At 44.3% G+C, this 25288-nt stretch overlaps 1 protein-coding gene across 7 annotated transcripts in view; it reads right to left on the minus strand.

Annotated features, from left to right (window-relative positions):
• Window positions 1-3948: 3948 nt before the first annotated feature.
• LOC137353370 (transcription factor MafK-like) overlaps window positions 3949-25288 on the minus strand; it is a 55225-nt gene continuing 33885 nt past the window's right edge. For 6 of the 7 annotated variants that reach the window (XM_068019559.1, XM_068019557.1, XM_068019556.1 and 3 more), the window contains 2 exons: window positions 20286-20347; window positions 3949-17686 (listed from right to left, as the gene is read on the minus strand). In XM_068019559.1, coding sequence (XP_067875660.1) covers window positions 17279-17686; window positions 20286-20318 — 441 coding nt within the window. In that variant the 5' untranslated portion in view covers window positions 20319-20347 and the 3' untranslated portion in view covers window positions 3949-17278. The remainder of the gene's footprint in view (window positions 17687-20285; window positions 20348-25288) is intronic. The other variant, XM_068019563.1, reaches the window with a different exon arrangement.

Below are 25288 nucleotides of genomic sequence, written 5' to 3' on the forward strand. Positions count from 1 at the left end.
AAGGGCTGGAAGGCTAGGAACAGATGAAGCACTTGAGGAATATAAAGACAGTAGGAAGGAACTTAAGCAATGAGTCAGGAGGGCTAAAAGGGGTTATGAGAAGTCATTGGCAAACAGGATTAAGGAAAATCCCAAGGCTTTTTATATGTATATAAAGAGCAAGAGGGTAACCAGGGAAAGGGTTGGCCCACTCAAGGACAGAGAAGGGATCTATGTTTGGAGCTAGAGAAAATGGGCGAGATACTAAATGAGTACTTTGCATCAGTATTCACCAAGGAGAAAGACTTGGTGGATGATGAGCCTAGGGAAGGGAGTGTAGATCGTCTCAGTCATCTCATTATCAAAAAGGAGGTGTTGGGTGTCTTGCAAAGCATTAAGGTAGATAAGTCCACAGGGCCTGATGGGACCTACCCCAGAATACTGAGGGAGGCAAGGGAAGAAATTGCTGGGGCCTTGACAGAAATCTTTGCATCCTCATTGGCTACAGGTGAGGTCCCGGAGGACTGGAGAATAGCCAATGTTGTTCCTTTATTTAAGAAGGGTAGCAAGGATAATCCAGGAAATTATAGGCCGATCAGCCTTACGTCAGTGGTAGGGAAATTATTAAAGAGGATTCTTCAGGACAGGATTTACTCTCATTTGGAAACAAATGGACTTATTAGCGAGAGGCAGCATGGTTTTGTGAAGGGGAGGTCGTGTCTCACTAATTTGATTGAGTTTTTTGAGGAAGTGACAAAGATGATTGATGAAGGAAGGACAGTGAATGTTATCTATATGGACTTCAGTAAAGCCTTTGACAAGGTCCCTCATGGCAGACTGGTACAAAAGGTGAAGTCACACGGGATCAGAGGTGAGCTGGCAAGATGGATACAGAACTGGCTCAGTCATAGAAGACAGAGGGTAGCAGTGGAAGGGTGCTTTTCTGAATGGAGAGATGTGACTAGTGGTGTTCCGCAGGGATCAGTGCTGGGACCTCTGCTGTTTCTAATATATATATATATATATATATATATATATATATATAAAAATGATTTGGAGGAAAATGTAGCTGGTCTGATTAGTAAGTTTGCGGACGACACAAAGGTTGGTGGAGTTGCGGACAGTGATGAGGATTGTCAGGGGATACAGCAGGATAGAGATCGGTTGGAGACTTGGGCGGAGAAATGGCAGATGGAGTTTAATTTGGACAAATATGAGTAATGCATTTTGGAAGGTCTAATGCAGGTGGGAAGTATACAGGAAATGGCAGAACCCTTCGGAGTATTGACAGGCAGAGAGATCTGGGCGTACAGGTCCACAGGTCACTGAAAGTGGCAACGCAGGTGGATAAGGTAGTCAAGAAGGCATACGGCATGCTTGCCTTCATCGGTCAGGGCATAGAGTATAAAAATTGGCAAATCATGTTGCAGCTGTACAGAACCTTAGTTAGGCCACACTTAGAATATTGCGTGCAATTCTGGTCGCCATGCTACCAGAAGGACATGGAGGCTTTGGAGAGGGTACAGAAGAGGTTTACCAGGATGTTGCCTGGTCTGGAGGACATTAGCTATGAGGAGAGGTTGGATAAACTCGGATTGTTTTCACTGGAACGACGGAGGTGGAGGGGCGACATGATAAGAGGTTTACAAAGTTATGAGCGGCATGGACAGAGTGGATAGTCAGAAGCTTTTTCCCAGGGTGGAAGAGTCAGTTACTAGGGGACATAGGTTTAAGGTGACAGGGGCAAAGTTTAGAGGGGATGTGCGAGGCAAGTCCTTTACACAGAGGGTGGTGAGTGCCTGGAACTTGTTGCCGGGGGAGGTGGTGGAAGCAGGTACCATAGAGACGTTTAAGAGGCATCTTGACAAATACATGAATCGGATGGGAATAGAGGGATACAAACCCCGGAAGTGCAGAAGGTTTTAGTTTCGGCAGGCATCAAGATCGGCGCAGGCTTGGAGGGCCGAATGGCCTGTTCCTGTGCTGTACTGTTCTTTGTTCTATCTCCCCCACCCCTCCCAATCCCGAGAGCTGTCCATGTTCAGTCATTGAGTACATTCAAAACATATCGATAGAATTTTGGATACTAAGGGAATCAGAGGATATAGGGATAGTGCGGGAAAGTGGGGATGATGTAGATGATCAGCCATGATCTTATTGAATGGTGGAGCAGGCTCGAAGGGCCATGTGGCCTACATTTGCTCTTATTGGGTCTGATAACATTCCTGTGAAGTGCCTTGGGGACATTGTACTACCTTAAACAAGCTATGTAAATGCAAGTTGTTGTTGCGTTAGTCCCCAAGCAGCACTGGGATTTTACAAACCCTTCACTTATTTATTCTGGTTTGATAAAAGATGTGCCAGGAAACTAAGGTTAGTGTTTAGGCGCGAGGGCAAGTAGGAAGGTCCATATGGGACTCAGTGGGGGAGATGGGCCTGAAGCTGGGGTAGTTCAATGTTAGTTAGGAGTTTGCCACATCACATCAGGGAGTTGGTGGTGGTGTAATGGTAATGTCACTGAACTAGTAATCCAGTGGCCCAGGCTAATGTCCTTGGACATGGGTTCAAATCCCACCATGGCAGCTGGTGGAATTTAAATACAAATAATAAATTAATTAATAAAAATCTGGAATTGAAAGTTTCACGGCACCATCACGGAGACCAGCTGTCCCATCTGGTTCACTAGTGTCCTACCGTTTGGCCTACATACATGTGACTCCAGACCCACAGCAATGTGGTTGATTCTTGACCGCCCTCTGAAATGGCCCAGCAAGCCACCCCGTTGTCAAGGGCAATTCGGGATGGGCAACAAATGCTGGCCTTGCCAGTGATGCCCACATCCCATGAAAGTCTATAAAAAAAAAATCTTGTGTGAAAAAACCTTCAATAACAGGTTACAAAAGTATAACAGACAAAGCAAGGATTATACGCCCATGCTGTAGAGCTATATTTCAACAGTGAGTGCCCGATATAGTCTTGAAGCGTGGAGACCCCACCCCAAGACTAAACTTAATCACAGCCTTAAATTCTCATTAGCTTCACATTTCAATGTTATTCACATTTCCCCTCCCACTCCCAACCTTTCCCACTTTACTTCTCTGAAGATTCTGAAGCTTTGTTGAGGGTCAAGTTCGGTGGACCATAGTCGCTACCCACAGTGGCCAATCCTAATGCAAGAGAGAGGTGAGCGTTGGTATAATAAATATAAAAGCAAAAAATTGCAGAGGCTGGAAACACTCAGCAGGTTTGGCTGCATGTGTGGAGAGAGAAACAGACTTAACGTTTCAGGTCTGTGACCTTTCATCAGAACTGGCAAAGGTTAGAAAAGTATTAGGTTTTCAGCAAGGTGGGGAGGCAGGTGGGGAAGAGAACAAAAGGGAAGGTCTGTGATCAGGCAGGAGGGATTAACTGTTAGGACAAAGGCAAAGCGAGTGTTAATGGTTTTGAGGAAGGAAAAAGCATTAGTCCAGAGAGTGTTAATGGCAGAATAATGAGCAGCTGTGTCCAAAAGCACAACACGAAAAACCAAGTTTAAGGCTGGCACATGGTTAGAAAATAAAATAAAAAATAGAATTTTAAAAAAGGCCAGTTATGCTCTGAAAATGTTGCAATCAATGTTGAGTCCGGAAGGCTGTAGAGTGCCTAATCGATAGATCAGGTGCTGCTCCTTGAGCTTGCGTTGAGGTTCACTGGAACACTGCAACAGGCCAAGGACAGAAATGTGGGAATGGGAGCAGAGTGGTGAGTTGAAATGGTGTTGGTGAGCACTGGTAGCCTATTTGGCCATGGGAGGCATCGCAACCCATTGTGCTCACTCAGTCTTTGTCAACTACTAAAAATATCTCATTCACCTTGATCTGTTCAAAATGCATTACCAAGTTAAAGGCCAATTTAGTATCCTCACAGGCTAGACAGCAGTATATTGAAAATGAACACACGGTATATGGAAAAATGTTTTTATTGATACAGTATACAAAATAAATGCATTGAGGTACATTAATCTTACGAGGCAATAAATACGTGGATTTTTAAGAGACATTGTCATATAATATATAAAAACGTACATCTTTTAATATCTACAAACAAGTCATATAGGAAAGAAAAAAACAAATAATTTATACAATAAATAATAGAATCAGTTTTCAGAGCAGCTCTCCCAAAATCACCAGAGTCCACAACTTGTTCTTATTACATGGGAGTTCTCAAAAGATACCCAGCTGGGCCTATACTAGCCATATAAGCCTACTCACACCATGCTTCCCCCAAGCGAGGAAGGCATGAATGTGTTAGACAGTCTCAGGGTTAAAATACATTTTGTACGCCACCTCGGTGTCTAAATACCATATGCCTTTTAAAAAAATATATATATGTGTATACGGAGGATGCGTCAAGATTATTGCTTTGCAGTTGCTTATGCTGTATTTAAAAAAAAAAACCTCTCCCATTAAAAAGGTCTCTTTTCTCCTTCATACTTTCTTGGTTCATGCCATTTTCTTTGCCTTGTGATCACCCAATCACCAGTTTCAGCTGTGCTAGTGGGAGGTTTGACAAGTATGAGTGAGGGGGAGGGGAGGAGGCCAAGATGTCAGTCGCCAAGCACGAATGCTACACCCTTTGCGATGATCAGCGTCTCAAGACAAATATGCTCACTCATGCCTCCTGGTGCCTGGTTACAAAACAGCAATAGCAATCAAGTTTTTTTCCCCAGTTGCCTTTCCCCCCCCCCCCCACCCCCATCGCCCAACCTCATACTTGTGGATAGGAAATGGTGTACGTGAACTCGAAAAGGGGGCAAAACACCTTCCCGCTTGAGTTTTCAAACTGGCCAGGATCCTGGGGCAAGTTACTGTCGTGGAGCTAAACCAGTCAAATCACTGGTTCGTTGCACATTCATCTGGTTTTATACAGCTTAGCAGTGAATGAGGGGCCGATGGGGATGCCATTGTTCAGCTGAGAAACGGTAAGGCCTAGAAAAATATATCCCGAAAGCCCTAATTAAAATGCACAACTTACTGGAGGTTAATGCTGATGAAATAAAAGCTGTTTTGACGGAGTCCAACATTTTGCATCTTTACAGCAGAGTTTTCAGGCATGTATCTGGACACCACAGCCATCAGACTGAGGTGTGCAGGTGCACTTGTGACGAGTGCGCCACAATCGTACAAAAATAAGCACGCTGACGTTACTGGAGACCACACATCTCACCACACTTTGGAGGAAGTGGGACGGATTTTAAAATAACCTGGGCCTCAAGTGTTCCCGGAGGACTTTCACCGCAGAGCGGCAAGATTCAGTTTTTGCCAATGGTTTCATGGTTTCTTTTTGTATAGAGTTTCCTGTATCAGCTTGGTTTCTAGGGAAACTGTCAAGTGGATTACAGCATCCACCGCGCGCCCCCCCCCCCCCTTCCCCCCACAGATAAGAGACCTACCCTTAGATTTTTATTTCGATCTGGTAGTTTCCATAAAGGTAGACTGTAGGCCCAAGCTGTTGCCCAGGGAACAATCTGGGCCGCGTGCGGAGAGACAAATCATTATGATAGATAAAGTGGCATTTGCCCTTTATGTACAGTCATCCAATATGGGAGGACCAGTGTTCCAGAGACACTCCCACATGTCAAGGGCCTCTTGGTAGTAAAGAGCTGTCGGCCAAATTGTGACAGCTTGTACTGATTAACTGCTACTTCACTGAGGCGGTTATATCGGTATGAACCTTACGGAAGAGCCAGTCACAACGTCTGTTGTGCTACCTTTAATTCCGCAGCAGGAGGAATAATAGATTGAGGGGAGTAAAAGCCTGTGAAGCAGCAAGGCTGATGGCTGTGTGATCACCCCTGTACTTGTGGAGACCTTGCCTTTTGAACTGAGGACTAGTCCTGGCTCGAGATGTGACCCAACTTTGTGTGTCATTAATGTCAACCACATCCAAGACCAAACAAAATCGGCCTATCCTCAATTTGTACATAAGTGAACTATTAGAGGTATGACAGAAAGCAGCCCAATAAGCAGGTCAAAAGACACACCACACCTCTTGGTATCTTTTCCCCTCCTTCCCCACCCCCGCACACCCATCGCATGGCTCAAGCTGCTGCCCCTGATCAGAATATTTATCTTCCAAGTAAAAAGGAAATTGTGGCATAAATATTATTAGCTTTGTGAACTGCAGGAGTGAGGATAAGGAACCAGAGGGGCAGGTCTGGAGAGGAATTACCCTCCAGTGCTCCCCTGGCTTTGAGCAACAACATTAGGAAGTGCATTGCAGCAATTGGCCAAGATTTTTTTTCCCCCACAGCACCTTCCAAAGCCAGACTTCCACCACCTCGAAGGACAAGGACAGCAGGCGCAGGGAAACACCACCACCACCACCAAGTTCCCCTCCAAGTCGCACACGGTCCTGACTTGGAAATATATCGCCGTTCCTTCATTGTCGCTGGGTCAAAATCCCGGAACTGCTTCCCTCACAGCACTGCGGACGTACCTACACCACACGGACTGCAGCGGTTCAAGAAGGAGGCTGCGCTTCACTACCTCAAGGGCAATTGAGGTTGGGCAATAAATGCTGACCTTGCCAGCAATTATCACTTACAGTAGTGAGGGTTACGGAAGACAGGAAGTTTTAAGAAACAGACCTATTGTCAAAAATAAACCATCAGAAAATCCTACAAAAATAAAAATTTGCACAATTGGCAGAGAATGATTTACACACTTCACACGCTGTTTAACAGAAGCATCAAACACGGGCTTCATACTTACAGAATCATTTGAGGAAAAGGAATGGGAAAAAGAGGAAATTTTAAAAAGGTAGGATTTAAAATTTGACTGCTTTTGCAGAAAGGATAAACTGTGGTGGCAAGATAATGGCAGCTGATCTCTAGTTTTCTCTGTTCACTCTCTGCAAGACTCGTGAAATATAGAATTCCAACTTTTCTTTTTCTTCTTTGCTTTTGCCTCCTCCTTTTTCAGCTTGCTCTGTAATTATTGTACAATAAACCTCCTGTGAGGACCCTCTTAATAATTAGGATGTCATATAAATGAAGCATGATATCAAGTCAGTCATTAAAGCACAGAACGAGGCCTTCAGCCCATCAAGTCAATGCCAGCTCTCTGTACAGCAATCCAGTCAGGCCAAGTCCCTTGCTCTATCCCCATAGCCCAGCAAGCTTAGTTTCTTCAAGTGCCAACCCCATTTTCTTTTGAAATCATTCATCGTCTTCACTTCCACCAACCTTGTAGGCAGCGAGTTCTAGGTCTTTACCACTCGCCGTGCAAAAAACTTCTCCTTCACATTCCCCCTGCATCTCTTGCCCAAAACCTTAAAATCTGTGTCCCCTAGTCCTTGTACCATCAGCTAATGGGAGCAGCTTTTCTTTGTCTACCTTATCTAAAACTGTCATAATCTTGTACACCTCTGTCAAATCTCTGCTCAATCCCCTTTGCTCCAAGGAGAAGAACCCCAGCTTCTCCAACCTAACCTTATTATAAAATCCCTCACCCCTGGAATCATTCTGGTAAACCTCCTCTGCACCCTCTCAAGGACTTTCACATTCTTCAAGTGTGTTGACCAGAACTGGATGCCATACTCTAGTTGTGGTCTAACCAGAGCTTTATAAAGGTTTAACATAACTTCCATGCTTTTGTACTGAATACCTCTATCTAAATAGCATGCCAATTCAGAGGCGGACACTTCTGTTTTGAAAGTTGAAGTTCAATTTTGCAAATTGAACCAGCTGCATAAAGGGGATGTTTGACTTGCCATGGATCAGGACTGGGGAGCCTATCAAGTATCTAGCCTTTCATAAAACTTGCTGCGACTGCCTATTTGTATGAATACTCTTACTCTCAGAGGCAACTGTAGAGAATATGAGGATAAGCTACAAAAGTACAGGCTGATGTTCTCGGTATATCCTGGCATGACCTCACAGCTACGTGACACACGAAGGCTAGGTTGCAGGGCAATGATGGGAAATATTACACATGGTTGTTCTGTGCGGCAATGGTTTAAAAATGCAACATTCTCACAACTGTATTGAACTCAGATCTTTCTTACTTGTTCTGAATTACGGATTACAAGGCAATTTCACTGCTGCTGAAGACCAGGTTGACCAGATGGGAGTGAAAGACAAATGGGATATCATTCTCCTGACCCTGTGGCCCATTTTCCAGGAGAACAGTCTCACTGAATTTGCCCTCATTATGTTTTTATGTTCTCTAATCTTTCTTTTACCCCCTCCCGTGTCAATTTTCACTCTTCCCCTCTTCAGTAGGAACAGTACCATGAGACAATGGAGGGTGTCCATGTAGTGTTGATGTTCATACTCAATGTCAGTGCTCATACATCACTGCAAAACCTGATCCTATTCTCATGCAAATCATATGAACAATGACGGACAGGAAAAGATCCTCCAGCTCATCCAGTTTGTCCCACTCAATTGAGATACCTTGTGTATCATATGCATCATTACAGCAAGGGTGACTGGAGAGAACCCCAGCTGATTTCCCCTCTCCTAAACCCAGGGCCTGCGAAGCTAAATTCTGTCTCAACTTACCCAGTCTGGGGCTCAAACCTAGAACCTATCAGTCTTGTTCTTGCCAACTGACTCCTTGTCCACCACAGCTCATTGATTTCCAAATCCCTCCATGTCCTCTCTCCGCCCGTTCACACCCTCTGCTCTTCCAAATTCTACTTACTTCCATTCAGTCACTGCATCTTTGTAAGCCTCCCTAAACCCCACCTTGATCACACCTCCCCGAGCTCTTCCAGCTCCAGTCTGTGTCCCGCCTGTTCCTCGGTTAAACACTTTGGGATGCTTTGCTACATTGATGATGTTGTAGTTGAACCTTGCTGAAGATGTTCTGTATGGAGTCAGCTACTGGATAAACTAAATGATTGCTGGAATTGACCATGTCAAAATAGTGGTCCTGACCCAATATAGTAGTGATCTGGTCAATAATAGCAAAGCTTCATGAAAACTATTGTTCAATAATGAGACTCTTTGTTGTTGCTTTTCCCCTGCATTCTATAGGCTTGATGTCTCCAATAGTACAGCCATCGCCTCCATTTTAAGACAGGACATTCCAATTCTATATTGCATGGGCCATCAGGGAATGGATAAAATCTCAACTGAGGTCATGAAAAAGACTATGGTTTAAATTGTCTTCAATTCAGTACGGTATGAGGATAGCCAAAGAAGATGACCAGTATTTAAGATAGGCTGAACAAGCTAATCTTTAGTAATATTAAATATTAAAATGCTGTCACAATATGGTCGCCCATGATGTTGACACTTCACTTGATGATGACACAAATGAATCCTTCATTTTCATTGGTGGTCCCACCCGAGCTGACACAACAATGAGGAATTCTGGGGATTCCTTTAAGGATCATGGTTGGTCAATAAAGACAATCAATTCATGACTTTAAGAACACAACATTTCTTTCTTACGAGGAAAGGAGGTGGGTTATGACTACATAGGTTTTCTTTTGATGGCTTATGTACCGAGATAGGCAACCATCAAGAAATTGATTTAGGTTCTACAGACCAAACATTGAACATCCATACAGATGAAATATTACAGCTTCAGTTATGGACATATACATCAACAGTTAGAGAGACAGAAAAGGGCATTGCATAAAACCAACCATTAACTCCAATCCCTGATTTAAAAATCAAGGCTTAGTGCACTGTCTCGTACTCTAACTCTTTTCCAGGAGCTCAAAGCCTTGATTTTCCCCTCTTAGAATCCACATGCCTAACCACTTCTTGATCCATCTCGTCACCCCACCTTTTTCTCTCCAATCTTAGTGTCCTGCATTATAGACCTTGGCTTCATAATTTAAAAATTACCCTAGTGTACCAACACTCATTATCTGAACTTCCCACTCCACTTAATTTCCTCCCTCATCAACAATCCTATCATAACTCACACACCCACATGCCAGCAACCCCTGATAGCACAGTCAGAGTATTCCAACATACCAAACCACTTCCCGCTCAATTCCATTTATATATAACTTCTGAGCCAGGCATAACACTTAGACGTATAATCCTGATCCAAAAATAATATTTTGCCCAGTTCATCCTGTTTGAGATCCATTACGTCCATCCCACAATCCACTACTAAACATCAGCTGAAAAATCAGATCTTAGCGTTGGGCTTTCATTGTTTTTAAGCACTATTCTGTTGTTTTAATCACTTCAATATTTAAAGGCACAAAATATTACTAAATCTCTTTTGACCTTTAAACAGTGGAGCAAGAATTGACCAGGTTGCTTTGGTAGCTCAGTCATAAGCACATTCTTTTTGGACGGATGTACAATGTCACTACATTGCAGTACAGCGCAGTACTGAGGGAGTGCTGCACTGTTGGAGGTGCCATCTTTTGGATGAGACATTAAACTGAGGCCCCGTCTGCCCGATAAAAAGGTCCCATGGCATTATTTCGAAGAAGGGCAGGGGAGTTCTCCCTGGTTTCCTGGCCAATTTTTATCCCTCAATCGACATCACACGCAAAAACATCATCTGGTCATTATCACATTGCTGCTTGTGGGAGCTTGCTGTGCACAAATTGGCTGCTGTGTTTCCAACATTACAACAATGACTACACATCAACAGTACTTCATTGGCTGTAAAGTGCTTTGCAATATCCTAAGGTTGTGAAAGGTGCCATATAAATGCAAGTCTTTCTTTCTTTACACTAAGCAACGAGGAGAGTTTTTAACTCCCAAAAGTTTGGAATATTCAAAGTGCCTGTCACAACCTCAGGAGATTCCAAAGTACTTCCTGTCCAATTAATCACTTTTTGAACTCATCACTTTTGCAGGCAAATGCAGCAACAATTTGCACACAGCAAAGTCTTAGAAACCCCGGTGAGATGGTGTGTTAATCTGCTTGGTGTTGTTGGTTGTAGGATAAATGACAGCCAAGACACCAGGAGTACACTTTAACTAAAAAAGGACCCATCACGCCCACCCGAACAGGTCAACAGGACTTTGGTTTTTAACGTCTCATCAACTTTGACACTGCAGAGCTCCCCGAGTACTGCACTGAAGTGCCAACCTTGATCATTTGCTGAAGTCCTGGTTCCTTGAGGATAAAGATTAAGTTTTAAAAGGTGGGGGAGGGGTTTGTGCGGGAACAGGGTGGAGCACAAGAAGTAATTCTCCAAGGTGGGGTTGATCATCTCTCTCCACATAGCAGCCAGGTGCCAGAGTCTTTGGCAGTGTGAGGCTGGCGGGTGCCCGAGATGTGTCTATACCGATACGGGCACCCACTGGTTGGCCGGGGGAAAAGAGGGAGAACACGAGACCCAAAGACTTTTTTTTTGGGGCCAGAATTTTCTTTAATGCATTTTTTGTTAAATGGCATGGTGCAGGTGGGTAAGATTTTATTAGATATTGGGCGAGAGTATTTCCCCACTCTATCCACCCAATATGCTGAATCAGGTATAACGTGAGTTAGGTGCTGCATAAAGATTTCTCTACTAATAAATTCAATAGGGAAATCAGGAGCAACATGTCTACTCAGAGAATGGGGAGAATGTGGAACTCACTACCACATGGAAGAGTTGAGATGAATATTTGAAAGGAACACTAGATATGTACATAAGGGAGAAAAGAACAGAAGGATATGTTGAAAGGGAGAAGCTTGTTGGAACATAAACACTGCATAGACCACCTGGGCTGTTTCTGTGCTGTACATTCGACGTAATACTCTGCCTGAAAAATGTGCGTACATAACCCTAACTTGAAAACCACCCACATGTGAGCGTGACATTTCTAATTTGCATCCTTGTGGCTTCTCCTGGTGAGCTTGCCAATTTTGTGTTGCGTCACGGTCAACCCTGGGCTCCTGTTTTGCCAACCCCTCCCCCCTCATTGCGTGTGGGACCTTTCATGCTGGCAAAGTGAAAGAATTTTCTTCTGGACTTGGATTTAACCCGACATCCCAAATGGTGAAAGGTTAGCAACTGACCTCAAAAAGAAAAGCGCCTTGTTGAATCCTCCACTCTGCATTGCGAAGTTCCACTGCAGAGATCTGACAAATGGAGTTGGTGAAATCTCCAATCAGGAAGTTACTGAAGCTAAATGTACATCCTTATTATTGCCTGGGATCTTGCCAGAACGTGTTTAATTTTGCCTCAGAAGCTGATACATCCTATCCCTCCTTAGTTCTGTAAGCCTCCAACTCAGAGCCCCTCATGCACATTTTGAGACTTCAACAATGGTCATCAAATACCTAAACCTACACAACGCCATATGTCAACTTACACTTTCCTGCTGTGAAGTTGCTTCTGTGCAACTTATCATTCAGAACAAATATGCCCCTTTGAGAGGCTTTTACTCCATGCAAGCCTTGGAAGGAATACAATGCCCCATCTGTCCATCTATGTTATTCAAGAGACATCAGCTCTACTATCTCAGTTGTATGGATACAATACACTATCTTGCTTTTTCTGCAGCCTCCAAGTCCTGTGAGCAGACACTGAAACATCACCTTTTCAGGCTGTTGCTTTCCTGGAAGATTCCCAGAAGGGCCATTGCTCCCCAATGACTCTCTTGCACACAGGAGACACCCTGCACATTATATAAAGACTCTGTTTGTGCTCGAGAGGGGCAACTCGTTTGCCTGTTGAGGGCTTAATATTTTTTGCAAGTGAGAATTGACCAGAATTTTCTGATTATCCAGATAAACCACAGAATTCTTTATCTGATTCTCAGCCTCTGGGTTAAAGGCCACATGTTTCATCCTTATGCTGATCATGATGGTCTGGAAAAGCTGGAGCATTTATCAAAGGGTTCATTACCAACAATGATGGCGTAAACAGCTGATCTTTGAGGCAGGCCAGAGGGGATGGGGGAAGTCCGGGCTGGAGGTAATCTGAGTCACTCTCAAAAATTCTCCAGAGCAGGAGAAGCAGAGGCAACAAAGAGGTATCCTTCCTTAGTTTTCTTATCTAGGATAAGAGAGGTGATGTGGAAAAGGGAGGGATGTTCAAGTGTTATTTTTGTTCAAAGCTCTCATTGACATATACTTTACACTTCTCTCAATGACTTGCCACTAATTAGATGGAAACTGCGGGGCTAATTTTCATCTTCACTGCGGTCAGGTTCTAGAAGAGGCGAACTACTGCACAGGAAAGGTGAAAATTGACCCATGTGCTGTAGAGTTCCCCCAATGCCACTCCCTCTCCCCAACACTGCTTCAGTGAAACCTCCATGTGCCATAATCTGTTGGGCCAAAAACATATGTGGAAAATTCCAGAGCAACAATGACAGGCTCTTACAGCACAAGGGGCACAAACCCTGGCGCGGGTCACAGGAGGATCTGCCTATTCATTATATAGAAAATCTGTACCGTTTTGTACTCAATCGACACAATGGACTTCTGACCACCTACAGTACAACCAGCACAATTTGTCCCACTCCAAATACAGGTGAGTGTTTAAGTAACCCAAGTTACAGAGCAGGCTTGGAGAAGACCCTCACGTTATAAAGCCCGTGGTTTGAAAATGTCTGAGTGTCTCTATCATAAACCTCATCCTCGATAGATTCTCAGTTGTAACAGAGTCCTGTTATGGACTCCACCTTCATAACATTACTTGCTTCAAATTTTACTTCTGTAACCAGGTTACTGCACTTCACCTGTGGACCTTTACTGGTGTGTAATGATACGGATGTCTGATTCAGCACGTACTTTATAGATAGCTCGGAGTGCTCCAAGTAAGGTGTCACTAGAAGGGCCGCAGTGTTGGGCTTGAGGACTATTCGTCTTCAATGTATGATTACGTTCTGAGCTGTGATGTGGTCATCAGTGAATTCTCTTTGCAGCTCAATTTATGGAATACTGGGTCAGGAGTGCTGTTATCAGGAGTACCTAGTGCATTTATTCTTGAGGGGCAGCTGATTACAGCAGATTAATAAGATGGGTGGACGTGTGACCCATCCAATGTCTAACAGTTTCTAGCTGCAAGTTTCACAACAGTTTTACAACATTAGGTGGAGGGAAACAAAATGGCGATCATTTTGGATCCGGTTTCTGGCAGTTAGACTACAGGTAATTTTCCAGCCTAATATGCTGTCCTCTTAAAAAGTTAGAGCCATGCTTTACGATGAGGAGATGAATGCGGCCCATTGACACTGAATTGGTTTATAAAAATGGTATCGGGTAGATTCCTGCTTTTCATCAAATTTCCCTCTATCTTACCCTCAAGATAATCTAGTTAGGATGAATAAATACCCTCCAATTCCTCTCCACTTCTCCTAACAACCTATCAGTTAAGACTGGGTTGCAACCTGGATCTTCCAAAGTTTAAAACCCAACAATTGAGGGTTACTGGGTTAACCCAGTAACCAAGGCTCTCAAAGACTGACCATTATGGGACAAAAGAACTTTAACAAGAAGTCAATTAAATATTTTTCATTAATATAAATAACATAACACAATACTAATGTAAAAAATGAGCATGACAAAATCTCCCTGATAAATAAGCAAGCTCTTATATTACAGTTTGGGGCATTGGGGTTAACCTCAGCCACTGGAGACCATTTTTTGCAGTGGTCACAAAATAGTCATTCACTGAGTTCACATGTGTAACCAAGTGTCAGACCCAGTTTAGAATGTGCTTCTTCAAAAATTGGGAGGACTTTTCTTAGTGGGGCTGCTTGCTCCCCCTTTGCCCAGCCTTAACCAAGTACAAATTTTATAGAGTTTAGTGACTCTCGACCCCTGTTTATTTTGGTGGATCTATGTGTAGTTTTCTGGTTCATAAGCTTCTTCAAAACTGTCCCTTCGTCTTCTGTTGAGTCAGGTTTTGGTAGCCTAGTGTCCTTGACTGGCAGCAGACATGTAAACGCAGTTTTACTGCATGAACTGACAGCAATGACACAGTCCCCAAATTAATATGGCCCATAACTGCTGAAATCCAAATTGAAACCACCGATATGAAAGGGCCTTAAAAACAGGATGAAAGTGTCCTAATGCTTATCTATTTACCCCTTATAATCAACATTCGTCTCACAGCTTGCTGGGGTAACAATCCAGAAATCCTCAGTAACTTGGCCATTATTCAAATGTAGATAGTGAGTGTTGGAAGTTATTGGGGAGTTGGAGGGGGACTTCACAGACAAGACTTAATAATCCTTCCCGCATCCGTGGGCCACTCATACAGTTTCCGGGTTATTAGACTTCACCTGTGAACGGGACAGTGATCAGAAACTGGAAGGCTAATTATACATTGAAGCCCAGTATATCACTCCAAACACAATTTTGGCTGAGAACCTGGGTCTTTCTGGCTCATTATTGGACCCTGTGGTACATTTATCCACTGAGCTACAGGGGGCGTTCCTTTGTCTTTGGAACAAAATACTAAATTAGACCTACTTTTGCCCGGACAGTCCAAGTGTACAACAAGGAAGGCCCCAAATGAATACTACTGGGGGAAGGGACAAACAGTCTTGGTCTGCAGAATCCACAGAAGATAGTTCACTGGAGATGCCAATTCACTTGGATACTTCTTTATGCTTGCGCAGTCTGACTTCACTCAATGGATTATTTTTGTGGCCGCCCCTTTGTTTTATTTGCACGCGTGTAACCATGGTTACTATTTTCTTTTCACACCACCTGGGCGCAAGTGTCCACTACTCCCTCGAAGCAGGTCACACAAATGCATACTCCCCCTCCCTCCCTCCCTCCATCCATCCCACAACTACAATCGTGATCCCGGCATAAAGTGGCCTATGTTGTATTTTTTGAAGTGAACTTCCTGACATAAAAGGTTCACCTTTTCCTTCATTCTGAGGAGAATGTTCTGGTCACTGGCAGTCGTTGCCGCTGTTTGGAGCTCACCCACCCATCCAAAAGGCCCCAAATGGCAAACTCAGCTGGATTTGGCAATTTACTGGCTGATCTATTGATCTATCGGCTTCTTGGTACCTACTGTAGCTGCGAACAAGCTGAGGAGAGAGTCTGTTTTTTTTTGCTGCATTCTACTCAGCGATTCTGGGTGAAACTCAAACGGAGGTTTTTATAACCACTGGTCCTACTCTCTGAAGAACTGATGACGTCACTTCCTGTCACAAATACAAGGAGCAGCTACAATTACCTATTTTTCTTTGTTTTATATATAACTCCATAAATTGAGTCCATTAATTAAGACCAAAAAAAACAAAGGTATTTGTATGAGAAAACGATTAGGACAAGACATTCGGCGGCAAGACGTTTCTGCAATAGGAACATTTCTGTCCTCAATTATGCTATCATTTGTCCAGCAGGCAGCTCCATGGCAACACCTGCCCGTCAATAAAAAAAAACTGCTGCTGTAACTCAAATAGAGGACTTCAAAAAATAAAAACATACACACAATTACAAGCACAAGTGAGGTTTCAGATCATTGTTACATTTCAGGCTTGCTTGCCCCTCAAAAAGCCATTGTCGTCAGGGATTTGTGGTTTGCAACCCAGTACTTCTGGTATAGAAACATTGCCCAGTTCTGAAAGGCGTAGAATAATTATGCTTATTTGGATACTATGGCAGGTGGTGCTGGAAATACACTGTAGATCAGGTAGCTACTGTATAAAGATAGGCAGGTTCGCATTTAGTGGCTCCATACTTCTACTAATGCTAGGTCAATTGTGAGTTTTAAAACCAAGACTGATAGATTTTTGTTAATTAAAGGTATTAAGGGATATGGGGCAAAGGCAGGTATATGGAGATAGGTCGCAGATCAGCCATGATCTCATTGAATTACGGAACAGGTTTGAGGGGCTGAATGGCCTCCTCCCGCTCCTATGTTCTGGCGAAAGGATACGCGTTAAACCTTTTCTTTGTAAATGCTGCCTGACCTGCTGCATAATTCCAGCATCGTCCTTTCTCGTTTGTGCCAGTTTTCCAGATCATCGATGGTAGAACACCGTAAGTTTGAGGGAGGTAACAAGGGGCCTCACGAGAGTAGCTGCCTGGATAGCATTTGCGTGGTGTGGGTAGTTCATGTCTGCCACTCAACCATGGGGTTCTGCCCAGGTACAGTCAGCTTCCCATCACACTCCTAATTCACTCTTGGCTCTTCCCTCCCCTTTCCTCCCTCACATGCATCTTCCACCCTGGATCAATTTGTCGGTCAAAAATTTCCTGTGAAAAGCAGCGATGAGTCCGTCCAGAAAAAAGAACAAATGTTTTTGTGCTGCATAAACCTCGACTCGGATGCCACCTGAATGCAGGAATTCTTACCTTGCAAGCCAGAAACACCCAAGGACAGTGGCCCTTTTGCTAAAAATTGGCTCTAGCCAGAATGAAGCTGGACGCTAGCGCGAGAAGTTGGACGACTTCACGATTGTGATCACGCTGGTCGTGTTGACCTTCGTGGGCGTGATGGGCCCACACGCCACCGTCCGGGCGAAGCTCTGAAGGGCCTCGTACTTGGAGCGCAGGGTGTCGAGCTCCATTTTCATGTCGGCGTTCTCCGCCGCGAGTTTCTCCACTTCCTGCTCCAGCTCAGCCTTCTGCCGCTCGAGCTCCTCCTTCTGCGTCACGCGCTTCACCCGACAGCTGGCAGCGTATCCGCGGTTCTTCAGTGTCCGCCGGCGCTGCTTCAGATTCAGGATCTCATCTTTGGAGAGGCCGCGGAGGTGGTGGTTTAGCTCCCGCACCGACATTGACACCAGCTCTTGGTCCATTAGCACGGGGGTATTTTCACCCGACTCCCTCTTAATCTGCAAAGCACAATAGCAACGATTGACAATGCAGCACAAAAAAAAAAGGCTTTCCTAGGGGTCATAACCTCAGAATAAGGGGTCGGCCATTTAGCACTAGGATGAGAAGAAATTTCTTCACTCAAAGGGTTATGAATCTTCAGAATTGTCTACTCCAGAGAGCTCGTAGGCAGCGAGTTCCAGCTCATTAGAACTCATTGTGAAAAAAAGTTGTTCTTCACATCATCCCCTCCATATCTTGCCCAAAACCCTAAATCCCCTAGTCCTTACACCATCGGCCAATCGGAACAGATTTTCTTTATCCACCTAATCGAAACTAGTCATAATCTTGGACACCTCTGTCAAATCTCCCCCTCAACCTCCTTTGCTCTAAGGAGAGCGACCCCTGCTTCTCCAACCTAACCTTGTAGCTAGAATCACACCTCCCTAGAACCATGCTGGTACTTCTCCTCTGCATCTTATTGAGTGGCAGGGCAGGCTTGAGGGGAGCATATGTCCTGCTCCTGCTTCTTGTGACCAACCCTGCCTCATTCTAAAAGGATTCTGGCCTCTGGGTCAGAAGATTGTGGGACCAAGTCCCAATCCAGAGGCTCGAGCACTAAAATCGAGGCTGACGCTCCTGGCATGGTACTCACTGTCAGAGGTGCCGCCATTCAGATAAGACATTAAACCAAAACTCCACGTGCCCTCGCAGGCGGGCATAAAAGATCCCACAGCACTATTTCAAAGAAGAGCAGGGGAGTTATCCCTGGTGTCCTGGCCAATATTTAAGCCTTAAGAAAATAAAGTTATCTGGCCTTTATCACACTGCTGTTTGTGGGCCCCTGCGGTGTAATGTAATAAATGCGGTGCCAATTTGTACAACAGTGATTATACTTCAAAAGTACTTCATTGACTGGAACACTCTTTGCGATGTCCCGAGGTCACGAAAAGTGCTGTAAAAATGCATTTTTTTTTTCATTTTTCCTCTGAAAGTAATTTCAACTTTTCCTCTCTTTGTTATTGGTGCACCGTTCCCTGGAAAACAGCAGTGCTCCCCACCATACCCCTTCTTCATGTGTGAACCTCAACGGTGAGTTGGTAAGGAAGTCATAGCTGAGACCAATCTCCTATTTTACGAGCACATGCTATCCCGTCACTCAATTACAAAGTATTTACAGCGGGCCATTCGGCCCAACGGGTCCATGCCAGTGTTCATACTCCACATGAGCCTCCTCCACCCCTTTTTATCTAACTCCATCAACATATCCTTCTGTCCCTTTCTCCCTCATGGATTTTATCCAGCCTCTCCTTAAATGCATCTGCACTATTCGCCTCAACTATTCCTTATGGTAGCTAGTTCCACACTCTAGCCACTCTCTGGGTACAGAAGTTACTCCTGAATTCCCTATTTGATTTGCTAGTGAATTTCTTATATTTATGGTCCCCTAGTTCTGGTTTCATCCATAAGCACAAACAACCTTGCTGGAAAGTACAATTAGTATCCAACTCAAAACTTTACTGAGGAGTTGCTGCTGATAATGTTTCCTTTATTAATTAGTTGTAAGGTACAAGGGACTCTGGAGACACTGGAATAGCTGGGGTTAGAGAAGGTTAAGGGGAGATTAAACAGAGGTGTTCAAAATTATGAGATATATTATATATATATATATATATATATATATATATATATATATATATATATAGTAGATAAGGAGAAACTGCTTCTACTGGCAGAGGTGTCAGGAACTAGAGGACACAGATTTAAGATAATCAGCAAAAGAAAAAATGTGAAGGAGAGTTTATTTTTTAAAATTCAGCTAATTATTGTGATCTGGACTGCACTGCCTGAAAGGGCGGGTGGAAGCAGAACAGTGGATCTAGAATCATAAAATGGTTACAGCACAGAAGGAGGCCAATGGGTCTGTGTCCGACTAATTGGACAGTTCTTACAAACAGCCAGCATAGGTATGATGGGCTGAAGGACCTTCCATGCTCGATGATTCTATGAATCCACGAATCCACAAAGAACAATAAAAGAAACCATGAAAGGAAAACAGTCCATTTGAACCATCATGCCTAGACCTAGCAGGCTGTATACAATATGTCCCATCATAAATCCTACCATTTAATCAAGGAGGTACAATTCTACATAAATACATTCCAATCTCCAAAGCAAAAGCTCTAAAACAGTCATCTATCCTTACATCTTCACTGCCTAACCCTGCTCTGCTGCTCTCCACAGGAAGCACCTCTTTCCCCATTCTATTACGGTTCAATGGACCAAGCCCCTTTGCCTTCATTCATACTGGAATACAATGGCAACAATTACTGCCCTTTCGTCTGCAAAGTACAGAATGCCAAGGGATCGGCCCAATTCCCATTGTACAGAATACCAGTACATCAAACCATTTCTCACTTTTATTTGCTTTCGTCTTATGGATGACACGGGCAAGACAATATTTATTTCCCATTGCTGTTTGGCATGAGGGAATTAAAGGCCAACCACGGAGCATGAGACTAGAATCGCATGTAGGCCTGACTGAGTTCAAGTGGTGGGTCTTACCTTGAAAAATCACATGAAAATAAGCCCTCTCAACCAAGAAGTGTCTACTCTTACCTTCAGTGCTTTGCTTGCTCTGTTGGCGCTCATTATGTGAGGAAATTGCCAGAACAGGGTCCCTGCATCGATGAAAGGGAATAGGTTAGCTATTCAGTCTTCCAGGCAATGCTGCTAAAGTTATTCTCACTGCCGTTCACAACCTTGGTCAATTTCTCTCGTTATTCTCCCTTCCCTTCCCCCTTTTATATCTTCCATTTTTGGAAATCCTCTCCAAACCATGATGCAGAGTGATCAGAGCCAGAGACTTATTCATGATCATTGCTATTATTAGCATAAAGAAAATATTATGTACAGGCAAGAATGTGTCTCTTGACTCATTCCACCCAACCCCTACTCTCAGAATGAAAACCTAACCAGGGTAAATGGTACAGAACAGGTATGTCCAGTTAAAACCCACCTTGACATAAATACTGTAGCTACAAGCACAGGTACAAGGCTTGATCCCCTGTGGCAAGTGACTCCCCAGAGCCTGTCCACCATCTACAAGGCACAAGTCAGGAGTGTGATGGAACACTCTCCACTTTCCTGGATGATTGCAGATCCAACAACACTCAAGAAGCTCAACCATGCAGGACAAAGCAGCCCGCTTGATCAGCATCCCATCCACTAGCTTAAACATTCACACCCTCCACCACCGGCACACCATGGCAGTAGTGTACCATCGACAAGATGCATTGTAGCAGCTCACAAGGCTTCTTCGACAGCACCTGCCAAAAGCATGACCTCTACCACCGAGAAGGACAAAGGCAGCAGATGCATGGGACCACCACCTGCAAGTTCCCCTCCAAGCCACACACCATCCTGACTTGGAACTATATCGCCTTTCCTTCACTATTGCTGGGTCAGGATCCTGGAACTCCCTTCCTAACAGCATTGTGGGTGTACCTACCCCACATGGACTGCAGCGGTTCAAGGCGGCGGCTCACCACTGCCTTCTCAAGTGTAATTACAGATGGCAATAAATAGTGGCCTTGCCAGGAACACCCACATGCTGTGAATTAATAAATGAATAAATAAAGGAATCCAGCCTCACCATCTGTTGAGATTTCCTAATTATTAAGAGTCCAAGGGCCTGGGTCATGTTTTGCATCAGAACTCTCATGTAGTGTAATTTCTGCCAATCCTGTCCCACTTCAGGATCATTTGCATCGGGGGAGGGGATGTGGAGGGGCACTAGCATCATGTCTGCTACTCGTTGGGCATCTGCTCTGGGAAGAGGAGCATGAATACCTGAGCACTTTGCTACAATGTGAAAGGCCCAGATCTGTGATCATTTGCCATTAGGAAACTGGCAAGTTATGGGCGCCCACTTCTGCCAGGGTTTGGCCCTGTTTCATCAGGCCAGCCTCTTCCGGTGAAGTCCGGATAAAGGGAGAGGCACAAGCAGCGCCCACCTCCAATTCCACAATTAGCAACGTTAAAAAGGGTACAGACACCTAGCGGAGCTGACACCTGCCCCAATCACGGATTTCCTGGGGCTGTGCATTGGCATTCCCACTGGTGTCAAATGGATGTCAATGGGCAGAAAAAGCACGAGGAAACTCCAGGTGTGAAAATCAGGCGGAAAAGCTTTCTACTCAAATTTATCTGCTGAGGCAATTTGTTGTGCTATTCCAGCATGATAAGTACACTGAAAAACAGCAAGGAAATTCACCCTCAATGCGGTTATGAACTGAAGCTACTTGGTCAACCAATGAGCTTACAGGCATTTGTATAACAGGCAGTGTTATAACAGTGGTCCAATAGCGCTGAAACCAATGGTGCACTGCAGAGCACTAAATGCAGACCAGTATGTTATGTTCATCCACAGGCACCCTACTGAGAGTTCTGACCCACAGCCTTCGTTTGAAAACACAGAAGACAAAATGTTCAGATTAAGTTGGAAATGGAAGGTGTCTTTGATCAGGAAGAGTAGTTCATGTTGGCTTAATGTTTGAAGATGGAGGGAACGTTACACGGCAAAGATATCCAGCTTAAAAAGTTATTTGAGATATGGATCATTTAAAAAAAACTACAAGTTTGAATCCCTCAGGCAATTTATGAATATAGAGAATCCATCTGCACTGTCAGGTGGTAGAGGAAAAAACACCAGTCTTGCCCCTCAATCCAGAGAGCTGCTGTTTCTCTATTGAACTAATTCTCCTATATCGATCTTCATTCTTTTAGCGAAGAAGATATCTCGTAATGAAGCACCTACTCAAAGTGTTTGAAACATTCAAGTGTTTGGAAAGTCTTTGCTTCTCATTCACCAGTCGCACAAAATGGACTCACAGCAAATTGACATCTTAACTATCACCATGCCCAATTTGCTTTGTTCTTTTCCATTAACTTAATGGCAATCATGCGTGGTGCAAAGTGGGCCCCTACCAGGATTGGCTCGCTCAGCACAGATCAGAGACCAGTCTCGAGATCAGTGTAGATCACTACCGCACCAACTGGTGGATTTACTCGACTTCCTGCCATTCCTCTAATCAGGGCGTTCTGCGTGCCGAAGCGTCGTTGCGCGGTACTCTGGGTAAGTGACATCCACCATAGCGAAGTCAGGTTAGTGGTGACCCCCTCACCTCACCAGACACAGCGCTGTCTCACATTCAGGACATTGCGCCACCTTAACCTGGGTACGCTGCAGAAACAGTGATGATGATCAGGCATACGGTGCTCTAGAGGGGTGATGGATGGATTTACTTCCTCTTTTCTCCATCTGGCAAGTTTCCCAGTTATGGTTAGCCTCTCAACAACAGCAGCTGGCATTTATATAGCGTCCTTAACGTGGTGAAGCTTCCCAAGGCGCTTCACAGGAGCAAATACCGAACAAAATGCGACACCGAGGCAGAGAGAGATATTCGAAGAGGAAGGCGGGCTTTAAAGGAGAGTCTTAAGGAGGAGAGGATTGGGGAGGGAACTCCAGAGCTAAAGACACGGCCACAAATGGAGCAGGGAATATCCAAGATGCATAAAGGGCCAGAATAGGAGGAACACAGAGATCTGAGGTTTGTAGGGCTGGAGGAGATTACAGAGGTAGGGAGGGCGAGGCCATGGAGGATTTTGTAAACAAGGATGAGAATTTTTTTTTTTTTTTTAAACGAGTTGTTGCCACACCAAGAGCTAATGCAGGTCGACGAGCACAGGAAGTAACGGGTGAAGGTGACTTGATGCGAGTCAGGATATGGGCAGCAGAGATTTGGATGAGTTCAAGTTTATGGAGGGCATAAGGTGGGAGATCAGCCAGGAGAACATTGGAATGGTAGAGTCCAGAGGTAGCAAAGGCCATGAATGAGGGTTTCAGCAACAGAGGAGCTGAGGCAAGAGTGGAGAAAGGCAACGTTATGGAGATGGAAGTAGGCAATGCCAAACAGAAGCCTCATGCTTTGCAACACACACACTAGAGATCAGAGACTGCTCCTTTAGCACGCCAGGCTGAAGGATCACTGCTTATTTTGACACATGCGTTCAAACCATTGTCACGTATCTCCGTTTCCCAATAGCGACCGGTGGACACCCTTCCCTGGTGGGGCGGGGGTAAGAGAACAAACTTCCTCTGTGTCCAGAAATCCATAAGGCAGGTTGATCGCTCACAAAAACAAGCTGCTTTCAGAAGGTGTCAAGCAATGCAAAGAGAGCAACTGAGGCAGAGGGAGAGAGAAAAAAAGGGAAAGGCATACAAAGAGAGGAGAACAACAGACACAGAAAGAAAGATGGAGCCCAGGTTTCAGATGAAGGTATAAAAGAGATTCTCCCCAACCCCACCGCTCCTGATATAATTCTACAATTAGGATTTTCAAGTAGCTTATTGTTTAATTAAAACCTAACCATACATTTGCCAGCTGTGGCTCAGTTGGCAGCACAGACGATTGTGGGTTCAATCCCACTCCAGAGACTTGAGCACAGAAATCTAGTGTGACACTCCAGTGCCGTACTAAGGGAGTGCTGCACTGTCAGAGGTGCCATCTTTCAGATGAGATGTGAAACCGAGGCCCTGTCTGCTCTCTCGGGTGAATGTAAAAGACTCCACTGTACTGCTCGAAGAGCAGGGAGTTCTCCCAGTGCTCTGGCCAACAAAACAGATTAACTCATTGCTATTTGCTGGAGCTTGCTGTGCACAAATTGGCTGACACATTTCCTGCATTAGAATAGTGGCAGTACTTTATTGGCTGTAAAGCACTTTGGGATATTCTGAGGCCCTGAAAGGCACTATATAAATGCAAAACTTTCTTTTACATAGAGTAAGAGATGAAGCTGAAATCTAGTAAAGTTCAAAAGAGGTCATGAACTGGAAGGGCAAAGTTCAAGTGAATGTAGTTGGATTAGAACTATACAAAGTCTTCGCTGTGTCTCACACCTGGGCTTTGGGAGACAAACATATTGTGTATTATAAAGGCGGTGATTGATGACTGTGCTATTAATTTGACATAAAAACACAACTTGTAAAAGCCAAAGTTTAACAGCCCTCATAAGAGACGATAGTCCACTAGAATTAATAAGGGTAAGGCTGTGTTTTTGTTCATTTCTCTTAATGCAATTTCCTCCCTTTTTGATATAGTTCCGCAGGTACTGACTACCTCAGGAATGTCATGCAAGTAAACTTAGGCAGTGACAACAGGCCACTGGAATGTGTGGGGGCATTGTAGTCAAGCCCGAACCCATCCAAAGCCAACATCATCCAGCCTGGAATAAAGGCAGAATATGCTGGAAATACTCAGCAGGTCTGGCAACATCTGTGGAGAGAGAAACACAGAGTTAATGTTTCATCAGTTCCTGTGAAAGGTCACAGACCTGAAACGTTAACTCCGTTTCTCTCTCCACAGATGTTGCCAGACGTGTTATTTCCAGCATTTTCTGCTTTTCTTTCAGATTTCCAGCATCCACAGTATTTTGTATCATCCAGTCTGGCTGGACTATTGTATTGCTAGACTTGGGAAACTGAGGCGAACTGTAGTTCTCAACTGCCACTCTAGGTGAGGTTGGCTAAGCTTGTAAAAAGTGTGCAGAGAGTCTGGGAT

The sequence above is a fragment of the Heterodontus francisci genome, chromosome 41 (assembly GCF_036365525.1).
Source record: "Heterodontus francisci isolate sHetFra1 chromosome 41, sHetFra1.hap1, whole genome shotgun sequence".
NCBI lineage: Eukaryota > Metazoa > Chordata > Chondrichthyes > Heterodontiformes > Heterodontidae > Heterodontus > Heterodontus francisci.